Below are 16,765 nucleotides of genomic sequence, written 5' to 3'. Positions count from 1 at the left end.
ACTCTGCTTTATTTTATGACGTATGCTGTTTTGTATTTTATTTTGTTGTAAGTTTCTTAGAGATTTATGGTTATAGGTGATTCATAAGTAAGTGTCTGCTCGCCCTGTGCAAAATTGGCTGTGCATTCATGCTCACTTGTGCACACACACAAACCCTTGTCAGCAAGGGCAAGACAGGTTTTTGCTTTCATTTCATGTGCATCATGCCTGTGAGTAGTAGTATTATGAACAGCATCATCGACTTATTAATTTCCTTGTAAATAGCCATCTCAAGGAGATTTACACATAAGATAACTAAAAGCAGTTAACATAGTGTCTTTATATGCACTATGGGGCACGACACTGTCATCACAGCAGTGACCCATGTTCCTTAAAAGTGGGGATTAATGACTATTAGACATGAACATCTGTGTTAGGAGGCAGCATGCCACTGAATCATAGTTGCTGGGAAGGAAAGGCAAGAGGAGTCTATTGCCTTCATGCTGTGTTTGTGGGTTTCCCAGGAACCTGAACTATAGAAGTGAATGGTTGCTATTGTATTTCCTATGGGGGAAAATGAAAGGATGTAATGGAAGACATAAGTGGGGAGGGGGCTAAACCTGCCCTGTAGTGATGATCCCAGTTACTCTAGCATCTGAGAATTGTGCTTATTCCCATTTTGGATAGCCTCATCTATCTGCCTGATCATCCCCCATGTTATTTTTCTTATAGTGTGATGTAATCTGAGGAATATAAAAAAAGAATGTGGCTGATGTTAAGTCTTTTGGCTATTTTAACCATTTCCCTTATTGCCTTGATGCAAGAGACAGACAGACAGCTAGATAGATATGGTATGATCTATCAGGTGACCAGAGAGATGCTAACTTGCATGCTATGTTGTGTCCGTTTCGCCCACAAAGGAAAGAAGAATTCGCTTCTGCTGCAAAAATTCCAAAAAGATCTCAATACTGGTGTCTTCAACAACCAGGAGAGCGAAATTTTGAAACAGATAGTGAAACACGACCGGGAGATGGTGCAGGCAGTCGGGACGGCAAATCTGCAGCAAATGCCAGCCCTGAATTCGAGTCCTTTGACCACTGCCCCCTCGATGCAGATGAGGACTCAATCCCCGCCTGTGTATTCTGTGATGAGCCTGAATTCTCCAACGCCTAGCACACAGACGCCCCAGCAAGCTACCGTTTTCTCCCCCTGCTCCTACCCTTCCGCAGTCTGCAGCCCACCGGTACAAAGCCCTTTAGCCGGCCGAACTTTTCAGTATGCAACGCCTACAGCTTCACAGTTGTCGCTGCTGCAGCAGCAACAGCAGCAACTGCAGCAGCAGCAACAGCAACAGCAACAGCAGCAGCAGCAGCAAATGCCTAGTGGGTCACAGAAGAGTGATATCCACAAGAGTACGCAAGCTCTTCACAATGCTAGTCTGACGAGAGAGGTGAGACCCCTCTCTGCCTCACAGCCTTCATTACCCCACGAGGCTTCCACTATGATTTCTAGACCTCACCCGACAGTGGGAGAATCTTTAGCCTCCATTCCACAGCCCGTCTCCGGTTTCCAAAGCACAGGCATCCAGGCTGGGAGCAAAGGCACTGTCCCCCAAAGAGTGGCCCTCTTCCGCCAGATGTCTTCAGGAGCAATTCCACCTACGCGAGGTCCCACGCCACCAGCTGCCACGCTGCAAAGGGATTCTTCCGCAGTCTTAAGCACGGAACTAGAGGGCGATAAACCACGGTTTGCTTCAAACTTATGATTCATGCAGACTTCAAATAAGCGGAGACTGACATAAAACTGAGATCACTCCCAGGATTTCCAATAGATCCCAGCTGTCTACAATGAAAAGGAGCACTTTGGACAAATTGAACTCTTGAATGTATGGAGAGAGAGAGAGAGACAGATGGACATCAGAGAGAGAGAGAGAGAGAGAGAGAGAGAGAGAGAGAGAGAAGAGAACTCCAAAATGGCCTCTCATGTCTTCCTTTCTTAGAAATTGTTAAAATGAGTCTAAAAACAGTGGTTGTAATGTTATTTATTTTTAACCTGGTTAGAAATATGAAGTGATTTCCTGCTTTTATTCTACATTAAAAGGCAGTATTAATAATTCCAGGAACTAAGCCACACAGAAATAATAATAACAATAATACTAGTAAAAATCCATACATAATGCACCCATTAGCTTGGAATTCGCAAACAGTAGTTTTTAACTTTTCTTAAACAAAAATAATTGAGACACATTTCCCATTTTAGAGGTCCAGATTACTTTTTGGTGCTTTTACATTCAGGTTTTCAATTGAAGGATCAATGAAATTCTTCCTGTCTACAGAAAAAGGTCTAGCAGTACTGCTTGTTTTGGATGAAATCTAACCTCAGAATCATTCTCCTCTTTCTGAAAGCTGGGTGGACTTCTATCTTCATATTGGGGGGTAAAATTAGTGGAGACTCATTAATCTTACTGTAAATAACTTTTTAGACCCAAATAACAACAACAACAACAAAAATAGCTCCTGTGTGGTGTACCATTGCAAAGTATTTGTTTAGAAATTTAGTTTGCAACTCTTCACGCCAAAATATAAAAAAATTAAATTTTACGAAATATAAAATGCAACACAACTGTAATGCAATGGCTTGAGACCTACAATGCTCCTTTTACATGCAGTGTTTTTATGCAAAATTATATGCTTGATCCTGCTCTGTGTATTTCACCAATACCATCACCTATTTCTTCATTGCCCTAGGTGGTGTCTGAAAATATTCCACGCATGCTTGGATTCTTATTTTTGTTAGCAGAAAACAAACAAACAAACAAAAAAATGAACAACAAAAGCACCCTGCACCCCGGTACAACTCATCGCATCAGTCAGCCGTTTTAGGGAAAAGCCCAAAGGTGTCTTTTTAAAACTTGGAAAATGATAAATGTGAATGGATGGTTTCTGCATTTCATTTCCTATAATGCTGACTTCAAATCTGTAGTTAATAACTAAAAGTGAATTTGTTTTGATTTTTTGAATGAATTATTTTGTCAATCACTGCTTCGGTTAGGCTTTCAGGTGTGTTCTCTGTCCTCACTGTAGTTCTGTAGTTGACTGTGACGATATTTTACAAACAAGAAATAAGTATACTATAGCATCCTGTTTGTTTGGGAATGCACGACTTGCTCAGTGTGTACTATAATAATTTGGACAGCATATTCTACTGTGGCATGTATTGTCAACCGTAGAAATGAGGTTAATTTTTTCTTCTTCTAATGTCTGCACAAAAGGGAGGGAGTCATTAACAGAAGGCAGGGTTAAAGCATACGGTTTTGTAAACCTTTTCTTTCCTTTGCTTCCTTTCTCAAGTTAACATACGACCTACAAGTGCTTCCAGAGGGAGGATTTTCCAACTGACCAGTGTTCTGATTCAGGCCCCAGTCAAACGTTGCCTACTGTGCTCCCAGTGCTTGTCACATTGGGGATGGTTTTGCTAGCATGAAACATAACAGTACACTTTTCTCTTATTGTGTGGAACAGAAGCTGCAGACATTCCTGCAACTGTAGCTCAGTGGTTCAGCATCTTCTGTCTAAGCAGAAAGTTCTCGATTCCTGGCATCTCCAGACAGGAGTAGGATTGTCCCACATCTGAAATGAAGATTAGAGAGCTGCTGCCAGCCATACTCAGCTAAATAGACCAACAGTCTGGTTCACAATAGGGCGGAGCCTATGTTCCTGCTGGGAGCAGCTGTCCCGGCATGGTGAACATCATGTTGCTGTAAGTAATATGTAAACCAGGGCTTGATGTGTTGCTGCCTCCCCACATAAGCTATGCTAGAAAACTCTGTCGATCCTTTCTGATCCAGGTAGTAGACTGGGAGCTACAAAGTTCAGCGTATATAAGAATCTGATAGAGCACCTGTTGCAAGCAAATCCCTTGATCCTTTTCCCCGGGACATTCTTTCCTTCTGATGTGATCCTCCATCTCAGAAGCAGACATGGAGGAACTTGTACAAGACCTGTGTCACCCTCCCCACAAAGGAAGCCCCTTAGCAAATTGATAGTGCCTGGGGAGGGCCACGGTTAAGCTGACCATGCCGTAACTGAACTGCATTTTGAACGGCGGTGCAAACAACACTGCCCATCCCTTCAGCCCAAAATGGGTAACGCCTGGTAAGAGAACATGCCCGTTAGTACTGACATCACTGAGCAGTGGAAGAACAAAATGGCACCTCGCAACTGTGTATGTTGTGGTGCTTTCGTATACACTTGAAGGTTAAGCGTGTCCTAATTCCAGTGAAAAACACAACCCACCAGGAATGTTTTCCCTGTGCAAGATGCATCCATTCCAATGGGATTTATTCTGAAGACACCCCAACGGATGGTGTTCAAAGTTGGTGGTCTTTGAAGTGTACAGAGTCTTTTCTCTACAGGAGCCTCTTTGTCCCCAATGAGGCCACTGTAGAAGGAAGGGTAGCTTTGAGAGTGCCGCCCAAAGTCATTCTGCCTGTTATGCCTTTTCTCTGATGCTATTTCAAATGCCTACATGGATAAACCACACTTAAAGGTTTTAGTGAATCCCCATTCCCAACTGAAATAAAGTTATTGACGTAATTTATTCCGTGAATATGATGATGGTGGTTAAATGGGAGTGGTCATGAATCGCATACAAGGAATGTAACGCTATGGATAAACTGCAAGACCATTTATTTTTTGGTACAATAGAACCCTGACTTTATTTTAATACTAATAATAAATTTTATCCAATTTAAGATGATCATATTCTGGTCCTTAAAACTATTCAAGGTTTACATTTGATAGGAGTATAATGGAGTTGGTAGTGAACTATTTTTATACATATGTTTATTTTATTTTAAGTACTATAAAGAAACATTAACATACATGGTCTTTCAGTGAAACCATTAAAAAAACCTTTTTAATGACTTTGTAATAGAGTGGGCAAAATCTAAGATTTGTAAGTTAACTAAAAATGGTACAGGGTATAAAAAGATATACATATATGTATGTATGAATGTGTATATATATATATTTAGGTTACGAATCAAATGACTCTCATTTCTGTAATACTGTATAAAGAATATCCATTGCTATTTTGAGAATCAACCTATTTTTCTCTGTATATAACTAAGCCCTTAAATATGGAACCTTGCATCTGTATAGGATGAAATGTATTTATGATGAGGTTGGATCATGTTGCTGCTGAAAAGACAATATACATCAAACTGATTCTTACAATGACTGTGTGATCAGGGATGAGTTAGACTTTTTTCTTTTGTCTTTGCTCAAAGCCATAAATATATATATAAATATAAAGATTATTAATAAATTGAACAAAAATATAAAACAATAAAAAACATGAATATTTTATTTGATCTGTGGTGTTTCCACGCAGGTATGTCATGTTATTTCGATGTGAACCTAAATCTTTTCTTACATTGTCAAATGAATGTGTGGCAAATTTTGTAAAACACATTCTGTATTATAGAATTCCTGAGATAGGTAGATTTTCCCCACCCCTGGAAAAACATGCTATTTGGTGGCCTAAGATGGGGAAATATAACTGGTTCAATTATGGAGAGTCATGTTACAATGATAAAGGCCTGGGTAATTTGTATACTCTAGTTGTGTGCATACTTAACAAGATATGTACAGAGGTACCTCAGGTTACGAAATTAATTCGTTCTGGAGGTCCGTTCTTAACCTGAAAGCATTCTTAACCTGAGGTGCGCTTTTGCTAATGGGGCCTCGCACTGCCGCCATGCCACCGCTGTGCGGTTTCCGTTCTCATCCTGGGGCAAAGTTCTCAACCCGAGATACTACTTCTTGGTTAGTGAAGTTTGTAACCCGAAGCGTTTGTAACCCAAGGTACCACTGTATTGGTTACGAATCATAAACTTAGAAAGTTAAAACAACCAAGAGTCTTGTAGCACAGGAAGTCAAGGAAATATATTACGGCATAAGCCTGTGTAGACTACCGTTGCTGCAACAGACTAACATGGCTTTTACTCAGAAAGTTGAGTTAAATACTGCCTGTTCTAAAACAGTTACATCTGATTGTGAATTACGAAAGTATCACTTGGTTCATCTAAATCTGCCTACAAACACTTCCAAAATCAGAAAAGTAATTACCCAGTCCACTGACTTGCAGAAGGTGCTTTGAAAATCACACCAAGGAATATATCCATTCACTTCAATGGATGGGACTGGTCTGCACAGAAATCCTTTTGAACACATGGGTATAACTTCATTGAAACAAGTAGGTAACCTTACATGTTCCTATCTTTCACATATCCTATATATTTTTCAGAGTGCACACAACCTTGCTTTCAAAGAACTCCTAGTGAAACATTTTGTGCTAAAACGTGAATTAGGCTGAGTTACTTGCAAGATGCCCCCTAATGTGTTTCACGGCTGCCTGAGAATCGGACCTGCAGGTCTACCAAGCTAAAACTTGGCTAGGTAGTAGCTGACAGGGTAACTACTATTTCCCATTAACAAAATACTGCAGTTTGAGCTCCAGGGAAATGAAGCTCTAGCAGAAGCTCTGCTTTCTGGCTCCCTGATAAGACTCACTCATATATGTGTCAAATGATGGGCTGACCGTCTGAGAAGACTCCAAAGAGCTCTGAGGAGACCCACTGGAATTAATGGGCATGACTAAACAGTAGTATCAATAGGATTGCTCTCTGTAGACCTTAGTTGGAAACAAACCTAAAATGCCATTCTCACATATCTGGAGACTTTGGGCCCAACCTACCTATACATGTGAAACTTCCATATACTGAGTCAGAGCATGGGTCCCTCAGCTCTGTGTACTTGGACTGGAAGCAGCTCTCCAATGTCCCTGAGACATAGATCACCCCCATCTTGCTACCTGTCAGGCTTTGGGGAATCGGCTCCCCCCCCCCCCCGTAGCAGTAGATAAGAAGATCAAATGAAAACAACGTCTTACCGGTTAGAATCTTTAATAATCACAGCAAGAGAACAAAGAACACATCTCATAGAAATGGCAATACTCCTAATTAAGGGTCACTCCTACGTCTTGTAATCTGAGCTTGTAGCCTCTCCGCTTTCTGTTCTGACATTTTCTGAGCTCTCCATGACTTTGGAGACAGGGGGTGAATGTTGTCCAGAGACTGTGAATCTGTTAACTCTCTTCCAGTGTTTCTTCTCCTAGCTGTTCCCCATCCAGTATTTCCCAGCTTCTGCCTTCTGAACTATGCCCCTCTGCAAACCACAGTTCCAACTCTATACTGTCCTCCTGCTCCTGGGAAGATTCAGGATCAGGAGGAGGGGGTGGCTCCCACCATTCTTCCTCAGTGCAGCCCTCCTCAGCTCAGTCCCTGACACTACCTGAGATCGTTGATCTATAATTGCCTGGGATCTGAGACCATCTGCTTACAAACCATGTTCTCTACTGACCTAGGGCTCGGGTACAAGTAGGTCATGAACAAGAAGATGTTCCTCCTCCACAGCAAAAGATGCCAACAGCCAGTTTAGTAGACCCATCTAAGCATCACACATCTCTATTACTTACCTCTGGCTCATACTTTCTGAATTCAAGTGTTTGGTTGTAACTTTGTGCACAATTTCACTGCTTACATCTCATTGTAACCAATACTTCACATAACCATGGTGGGAAAACTGTTGACTTCCAACACCCATCACCCTGACCATTTGTACACTGGCTAGAGTTTATGGGAGTTAAAAGTCAACAACAATTGGAAGGCTACAATTTCCCCAACACTGTAATAGAAAATGGGAAAGAAAAATAGTAACTTAGCATAGCATATCTGGAATTTGAGATAGGTTATTTAGATAGGCCATTTTCATGTATTTTTTTGGTGCACCCAGCCTATCAAAGCAAAAACATAACAACAACAACAACAACAACAACAACCTGTAGTTTAGTTTTGGGGGATCTTTGGGAAAAACTGATGTTTCAATATGAAGGATGGTAGAAAGGTTGAGAACCAAGCTAGCTCACTGAGACATAATGATTCATAAAGTCCATTACCGTGATGCATGTTGTAAATGGAAGCATTTGTCTTTTCTAATAACCATTTCCCATAACACTGGATTGTTTTGCTGTCATCATGCAAAGTGGCTTCTGCCCACCCCACCGCAAGTATCATTGCATTCTAGGAGCCTGATTTTCCCTGTTCTCTGATGCAGGGGGGAAGGGGAAATTCATGTACAATCATAGACTTGTAGAGTTGGAAGGGACCCAAGGATAATCTAGTCCAAGCCCTTGCAATGCAGGAATCTCGGCTAAAGCATCCATGACAGATTTTCCTGGAGATTAGCAATCCAGTGTGAATATTGCCTCCCACAGCTCTTGCAGCAGGCACAGTGCTCAGGAGTTCAGGAGCAGCGTAAGGATTTAAGAACTGGATGGAAACACCATCAATGTCCCAACAAGTTTCCTCATGCCTCCCACCAAGCTTTTAATGATGAGGTATGGCACTGTCACTTGGAAGACTCTTGTCTTGTGGGACTTCAAGTAGGGGGGAAATCTTCTCCCATCTGTGAAGGTGGTGCCTGGTTCTAGGTGACAGCATGGATAGCTCAGTTGGTTAGAGCGTGGTGCTGATAACGCCATGGTTGCAGGTTCGACCCCCATATGGGACAGCTGCCGTCCAACTCCATGATTCTATAACTGCTCCTTCCTGTTCTGCCTCTGGTTCAGTCATCACCACTTCCTGCTCAGTCTCTCTCCCCGCCACGCTGACCCTGAGCTCATTAAAGGCCTTCTGAGCCTCAGCTGAAGGTCTACACTATGCTAGCATCCCTGCACCCCTTCCAAAGTCTGGGTGAAAAGGGGAGGCCCACCCTCCTTCAACCCAGGTCCCCACAATTCACACACACCATTTCTTCCTGCCAACTCAAGCTCGATCCCAACAGCACTGCAGGGCTCACGAAATCAAGTGCCAAAACTGGGGACAGGGCATGTTGGCTCAGACCTATTTCCAAAATTCATTACAGCGTCACACCATTGTGACTGGGAAAATTAGGTTCATTAATTTTAAGCAGTCGACTTCCAATTTATTATTCTTTTGTTTGTATTAATGTGTTACAAAAAAATGAACCATTTATTCTTAATCGCTTTCTACAACCTGCTCATGGCTTTGTATGTTTTAAGTCTTTTGCCCACGCTTTGTGTTTCACATCTTATTAAGCCCTGAATGTTTCCACCCTTTCTTGATATGAATAGCTCACACTGTCATTTTTCAATACACCAGTTATATTATATCCAAATATCTGAAAAGTTGTTTAAAGGATATGCAGCCTTTTTGTGGTCCAATCAAAAGATGCATTGGTGAGATTCCCATACTGACCTGAGGCGAATGGCCTTCAATATTTCATTAAAATGACCAGCCTGTAGCATCAATGGAATATGCGTATACTTGGGAGTTAATGGAAATGAAATGTTATAATTTTTTATGGGTTGGCCATATCATTTATTAATGAATTTCCATTAACTCAGTTTATACCTTAAAAGACAAAAAAATGAAAATGAAACTCGTGCAAATGCCAAGGAACCATATTTAGGAAGACTTTTCTGGTAAATGATTCAGTGATTGGCAGTTGAAATGCAAAGGAATAGAAAATTTTCTGCAGCTGGAATAGTTATTTCATGCACCACTCCCCTTATTTAATTAAAAAAAAAACCATTTTGGGGCAATATATTGTTACATTGGGGTTATTTATTTGAAGCTAAAGCAGTGGGAGTAACTATCACAAATCAAAGAGAATAGGTTAATGTCTGTGTATACCCCCCAAAGGCTGTGTGAGAGAGAGAGAGTGGATTCCTGCTTTTTTGAAGATCTACTCCTGAAAGCACACCTGGATTAGTAAATCTACTACCTCATCATTAAAAACAAATGAACCAAAGCTATGACAATGCAAGATTTTAGCTCTCTCTTCTTTTCACTCATGCACAAATGGAGCTCCTGCATGCTCAGGTGCTATGTTAAAATACCTGATTGCATTTGCATATTTTTAATTTTCTGAAGTTTGCCTTCTGTGGCAAAGAACAAGAAAATGAGGTCGATGAAAGGTTTAACCACTCCGTCCATCCTCCTGTGATTTGCAAGGAAGAGAGGGCTGCAGGTGTTGAATCCATATTTTCTATTCAAACAATTCTATATTCACATACGATCGCATATTTAATGGACCATCTAATTTGACTCTCAAAGGCAGAATAAATAGTGAATTCCAGCCAGGCACAAGAATTTGACGTCACAGCTAGCCTCCTACACCCTCAGGCTCTTGTCTGCCAATCACTCTTCTAGCATAGCCTCCTTCAATAGTGTTTTTTTTTGGGTTCCAATTGGGCATACCCCATTAAACTGGACTGCAACTGCACTTCAGAGGTGGGGCAAGTTCTCATAATATCCATGTACTCTGGAATGACTAAAACATGCAGCAATGCCACATTCCCTCGGTGGATCCAAGATGGCGACGTGAGCGGCAGCCTTGTCTTATGCTCGGTAAAGCTATATTTTTATTATCTGCTTTGACGGGTTCTAAGGGCTCTAAGATGCCTTAAGGCGTTTATTTTAGAAGTTTTATGGTTTAGATTATTTCTACTTCTCCCATAAATCTGCAAGAAAACGCGGCAGATAAAGACTGTTAAAGGGAGTAGGGCTCATTAACAGCACAACCTGCCCTGACCCTGCTATTTTGAGAAATTTTCTCCCTATTTTCTTGCCGACATGAGAGGGAAGAAACGCCGCAGGCAGCATTCCAATGAAGCTACGAGCACTGCCAAAAAACAGACAAATATCAGGGATTTCTTGCCTGACAATGACCTAAATGAGATCTGTAGAAACTTCCCCACAGCAAACAGCTATGAGGTCCTTGCTCCCAGTACTACTCATGAGGAGCCTGCCGGCATTGTGGATGGCCCACAACTAGCCTCGAGCCTGTGTATGAAGGAACAGATGGAACAGACTCTTGAGTCCCTGCAAAAAACTTCACCTGAATTATCCCAGTCACCAGCCCAGTTAAACAAGGACCGAGAGGCACTGGAACTGCTAATCTGCCAGACTGAGTTGATAACACATACCATCACCAACTTATATAAAAGGCTGGATGGGATCGAAAAGAAGCTTGAAAAAGTCACAGCTAGCCTCCTACACCCTCAGGCTCTTGTCTGCCAATCACTCTTCTAGCATAGCCTCCTTCAATAGTGTTTTTTTTGGGTTCCAATTGGGCATACCCCATTAAACTGGACTGCAACTGCACTTCAGAGGTGGGGCAAGTTCTCATAATATCCATGTACTCTGGAATGACTAAAACATGCAGCAATGCCACATTCCCTCATCTGCAGACTTACACATGTGCCCCATGTAAAACTGAAAGTACATGCATACATGGAGGAAAAGGATTGCTGTAATTTCTGCCATTTCAGTGGCTTTTTAGGCAGCTGGAAGACTGGGAGAATGTTGGTACAGGTACATGTTGGTGTGGTAAGACTTTGGCTGTGGACATACTAAACCTTAAAGAATTCTGAAGATGGTAGTTTCACCCTCATAGAGTTACAATTCCCAAAAAGCATTAACTAACTCTTTGAGGGGAAGAATATATAGTAAAGTTGCAGTGTGTACCCAGTCCATTTTCCATGGTGGTAGACAATATAATCAGAAAACAACAGTAATAAGTATTGGGATAAAACGTTAAAATGTAAAACAAACAACCCCAACAACATGTTAAAATAAAATTTAGCCAGTATATAATGTGTTTCTAGAATGACAGGAATAAAATTTCAATAAAACAGCAGCATGAACATGAAAACACATTAGTTAAAAGTACAGTTCCCAGACTTCCCTAGGGACCTCTCTGAGAACTGTGAGGGGAATAGGGGTCTCCAAAGAACTCTCAAGAGCTTAACAAACTACAGTTCCCATGAATCTTTGGGGGTGATTTGACTGTTTAAAGTGGTATGATGCAGCTCTAAATGTTCTGTGCAGATGGGGCCTAACTAGGACCAGATCTGCTCTGATTAAAACTGAACTGAATGCTGCCCAATGTTATATTGGTCTCCACAGGTGGAGCTCCTCAACAAGCTCCTGTTCTCCATATGCAGGTGCAGTAAATAGGAGGTTTGGGAGGCTAAAGTTTGTATCCACCTCCCATCCAGGGTTAGTCCTATTGCTGCTATCTGCCTGTGTGAATGATGTGGTCATGCATGATACCTCATGGTATCTTCCCTTGGGCTTTCACTAAAGCACGGGCACCTGGGGAGGCTGCAGAGTGCAGACCACTAGCAAGATGATTTGTAGAACGAAAGGAAGGACACTCAGAAGCACCCTTCAGCCACCTCAAAAGTAAGGTAAGCACAGTAGAAGCCCTGCATCCCACCCATTGGACTTTCACCTTCCCTTTTCATAATGTTTGAATGAAATTCATTTTCTCATTAATTGATGAAGAACGGTAGGGAAAGAAACAAGAAAAATTGTCAATGTGGTGCTAATCTGGACAGTATTGCATCTTGTCTTGTCTTCCTCACGGCAAATAGTGGGTTCAGTTATTGAAAAACGGAACCATTTTTAACTTGCCCATTAAAAAAAGCCCTCTCCAATCACTCCATCACTAATCATTTAACACTTTCTGTACAGCAGGGTCGGCGCAGCCATTAGATGGGGTGAAGCCCTGAAGATGCTGCCCCCAGGGGTGCCCTGCCTGCCCTACTACCTCCACCACTTATGGAGAAGTGGCGCTGGCATCGTTGTTGATTTTGGACAAGACCTTGCCCAAAATTGCCACCAACGCTGGTGCCGCTTTTCCAGTAGCAGAGGCAGTGGGGCGGGCAGGGCAAGCCATTATTATTTAGAAGACATTTGTTTAATAGGTTATTGTATTTTAGTGTTCTGTTGGAAGCCGCCCAGAGTGGCTGGGGAAACCCAGCCAGATGGGCGGGGTATAAATAATAAATTATTATTATTATTATTATTATTATTATTATTATGCAGCAGCAAGGTGGTACTTCCTGCTTTGCCTCAAGCAGTAAAATGCTGCATAACGTTTAATTTCAGCATTCTCATTTAAAATTGTGAGCATAGTAAAATGGAACGCTTGGGAGTTTTCGGTGGAAGTAGGATAAGAGCTATCGATTGCTACCATATGGGAGAGAAGGTGCATTTGTTTTGTAAGAGAGTATTTTCCTAATATTCATTTCATTCTAATGAAGGGCTAATGTCCAGTGGTAGAGTCTCCGTCTTGCATGCAGAAGGTCCCAGGTTCAGTTCTAGGAGAGACTCCTATCTGAAACTCTGGGGAAGTTGTTGCCAATCAGTGTAGACAATACTGAACTAGAAGGACCAACCGTTTGACCCAACAGAATGCAGCTTCATATTTTCCCATGATCATTGATAGGATCCCCTGATTCCATGATCCCCTGGTTTCCAGGCAAACAGGCCTTTATTGTTGCCACTCTGTGGTAGTATATCCTTCAACTCCAGATTGTCCTCTTCTCAATAGAGAAATTCAAGTTCATGTAGACAATCTTTAAGACGCAGAAAATAGAGAGTGCCATAGTGATTGACTAGGAATTTATAGGCATGGGGATTTTTTTTTTAATCAAGTAGTAAGTACAGACTTTAAAAAATAAATTTGGTGCTACCGCATAGTTCATGGGAAGGGTACGTTCTGAGATCACACTTAACTTGGTAAGAAATGGAAGGATCATTAAGTACGCTAAAAGCCTTGAGCAGAAATGTGATTTCTTGTAAAATATATATAAAAATCTAGATAATAGTCTTTTAAACTGTCGCCTATTTCTATAACGAGTAATAAAGTTAAACGTAACAGGTGAATTCCTTGGTTCCTATACTTTTTTCCATTATTAATCCTTAGTAGCAATTCTATATTGCTCAGCTGCTATGAGGGTAAGTGTAAAGGGAACGTTGACCATGCATAAGCTTCCATGTGTCCTGGGGCTCCAATTGCCCAGAAATGCTCATGCATAGATCTTCCCTTATCAAAATTCCAAAGGATGGGACCAGAGGCATCGTGCAGTGGCGGCAGCATAGTCTCCCTTTCCATGCATAGGCCTTACATATGGGCCGTGGTGGCTGATGCTAATTGGGGCTAATAGGGTGGAAGGCAGGGAGACTGACAGTAGGTGGCGCTAGAACCAACGACAGGAAGTGCTCTTCCCTGCTTTGTTCTGCATGTGACAATGCTGAGATTGAAGAGGAAGTTGGCGATAGCTCAGTGGTAGAGCCTCTGCTTTGCCTGAAGATGGTCCCAGATTCAGTTCCCAGCATCTGCAGGTATCACTAGGGATGCCCTCCATCTGGAATCCCAGAGAGCCACTGCCAGTCAATGTAGACAGCACTGAACTTGATGGAGCCAATGGTATGAAGTAGCTTCCTGTGTTTTTGGCCGGCAGTGCCGCTCCTGGGATTGGTTGTAAGATAGGCTGGCTGAGGGCAGAATGAGGTTGGTGGGGCAGTGCCTCATCTGCCCTAGTGGAACAGCCTCCACTGCACATGGAGAATGCTTCAATAGGGCTATGAAATGGGGAAAGCCACCTCTTCCTAGAAGCTAACTAACAACCAAATGTGCACACAGAATTTCAAGAGGCAGAGCTCAATGAATGGTCTAACTTGGCTCAGTCAAAGCTCATGAATACCCTAATGTACTAAAGTTGCCAGTGAACTCATTACTTGGCAAGAACAGCAAGAAGGACCACATGTTGTTTCAGTAATAAATCCAAAGAAGAAGCTGTTGTTGCAATGATGCAGCCTCACTGATTAAAAGAATAATTACAACCCATAGTTGTTTTAATTGTCTGTGGCAGTGGTTCCGAAAACTTCGAAAGCTGAGAGACATTCTCCCCCGCCTCCATTAACAATCATGTTAAGCTATATGAGAAAATCTTGAATCCACATTAGGGATCTATCTACCTTACTCGGGAAAATCTAAATATTACAAAGTAGTGATCAACTCTTCATCAAACTAGATTGTAAACAAAACAATGGACCGACCGGAGGAAAGGGTTGGCTGGTTTTGGAGGCATGGATGGAGGCTGTTCTGTGACTTGGGTATGATTTCCTATTTAGATTTTAAATTTCTGAGAACTTAAGAGTGCAACTCACCTGCGTGAAAGTCGTCACAGGTTTCCGGCACTTGATTTGACACCAGGTGAGAGGTGGGTTGGGATTCTTGGATATGTCATCAGCTTTTTATATATTGTTTGTTATATCTTATTGGCTGGGGTGTTGTATACTGGTGATACTGTGATCTTCTTCGGGAGCAGAAGAGTTTGATTATAATTGCTTATAAAGCAAAAATAATAATACAGCACTGAACTTCTCTGCTACTTCCATTTTTCTAGTGAAGCTACACCAATATTTTTTTATGTTTCCAACAGTGAGAAGTGAAAGGGATTTCCATACATTGAGCCACAGTGGGGCCAGTTAAATGCTCTTAGAGCTGCCCGTGTCCCATGCTTACCTGTCTGTGAAAGAACGGTGCTTTTCTTTATGAAAAGATATAATCTCTTAATGCCCAAAGTGTATTGTACAATAGTTATTAACTCCCATCAAACTTTTGCATGTACATGCCTTTGATATTATAAAGCCACTCAGCAGTATAAACTGCAAGCCTGCAAATATATTTTAGTACATAAAATAAGACACATTTGGGACTCTACAACCTGGATGATCTATGTATTGTACATGCCGTGAGCCTCTCAAACAGCCACACTTGCAAAGCTAGAAACAGAAATAGCCCGTGATCTCTGGGGATCAAAATACTCCCAAAATAGTCAGGTAAGTAGGGAAATGTTTTAGGGATTTTATTATATTACATATATAATATCTATCTCACTGGGCACTTATTCATGAGCTTATCATGCTAGTTAGGTGAACTCATTAAGCTGTTGCCTGAAAATCAATTGGTCTTTTGTCCCTAAACTGGGGGCGTAACACAGCAGACTGCCATTTATTTTAAAAATGTACTTCCTTTTGCAGTTCAAAAAAGTAGTTGATTCTATTCAAGTCCAACTGAAGGTTTTGTTCAGGATGTGGGTGTGTATGGAATGACCTGACAGTACTCAGATGTGATGTGTCAGGGATCTTCAAAATGCAGCTGTTAGGCAACCTGATTTTTTTCCCCCATGCACTTTTTTCAGTTCATAATCTGGAAGGGATTAGCACCATGTCTAATTAATCTAAATCAAATGAACAAATGTAAGCTAAAACTCACATTGCTTTAAAAAGTAGTACACTGGGAAAGGACACGGACCAATAAGCAGGTATAATTATGAGAAGTATTTGGATGAAAACATTGGGTAGGGTATCTTTTAACTCCGATATGCTTTTTCAGGCCCTGAGAGAGAAAGGGGCAAGTTTGCTACATATAGAAGACACAGAGAAAAGCCTGGGCTGTGGGCAGTAGTCTGAGCAGAGTCAAGAGAACGAGTCTGGGGTTATGGGACAAGCCAGTCATTAAGCCTAAAGGGTAAGTTATGAGCAATGCCAGGAGACAAAGTGAAGAAGCCAGCCAACGGCCAGGGCTGCTTCCTTGTTTGACTCAGGTCAAACAAGGAAGCAGGATGGAGAAGTAAGCCATAAAGTAGCGTCAAAGGACAACAAGAACACACCAGAGTTCAGGAGGACTTCATAGCTCAAGTAGAAAAGGAAGCCGTCTTATACCCCTTCCCATCCAGAAATATCAGTGACCGGTTTGGATGGGTGGAGGCAGCCCAGGACCTGAAGACAAAGACAAAGCATAAATGAATATTCAATAGAAAGACCACACATGAAAGAGCT

The 16,765-nt window shown here is 41.7% G+C and overlaps 1 protein-coding gene across 1 annotated transcript in view; it reads left to right on the top strand.

Annotated features, from left to right (window-relative positions):
• HCN1 (hyperpolarization activated cyclic nucleotide gated potassium channel 1) overlaps positions 1-5,353 on the top strand; it is a 184,272-nt gene extending 178,919 nt beyond the window's left edge. Inside the window, exon 8 of the mRNA XM_080972498.1 lies at positions 900-5,353. Coding sequence (XP_080828624.1) covers positions 900-1,744 — 845 coding nt within the window. The 3' untranslated portion in view covers positions 1,745-5,353. The remainder of the gene's footprint in view (positions 1-899) is intronic.
• The last annotated feature ends 11,412 nt before the right edge of the window (positions 5,354-16,765 follow it).

The sequence above is a fragment of the Podarcis pityusensis genome (genome assembly GCF_964106645.2).
Source record: "Podarcis pityusensis genome assembly, chromosome: 11".
NCBI lineage: Eukaryota > Metazoa > Chordata > Lepidosauria > Squamata > Lacertidae > Podarcis > Podarcis pityusensis.
This window is presented reverse-complemented; position numbering and strand designations above follow the sequence as displayed.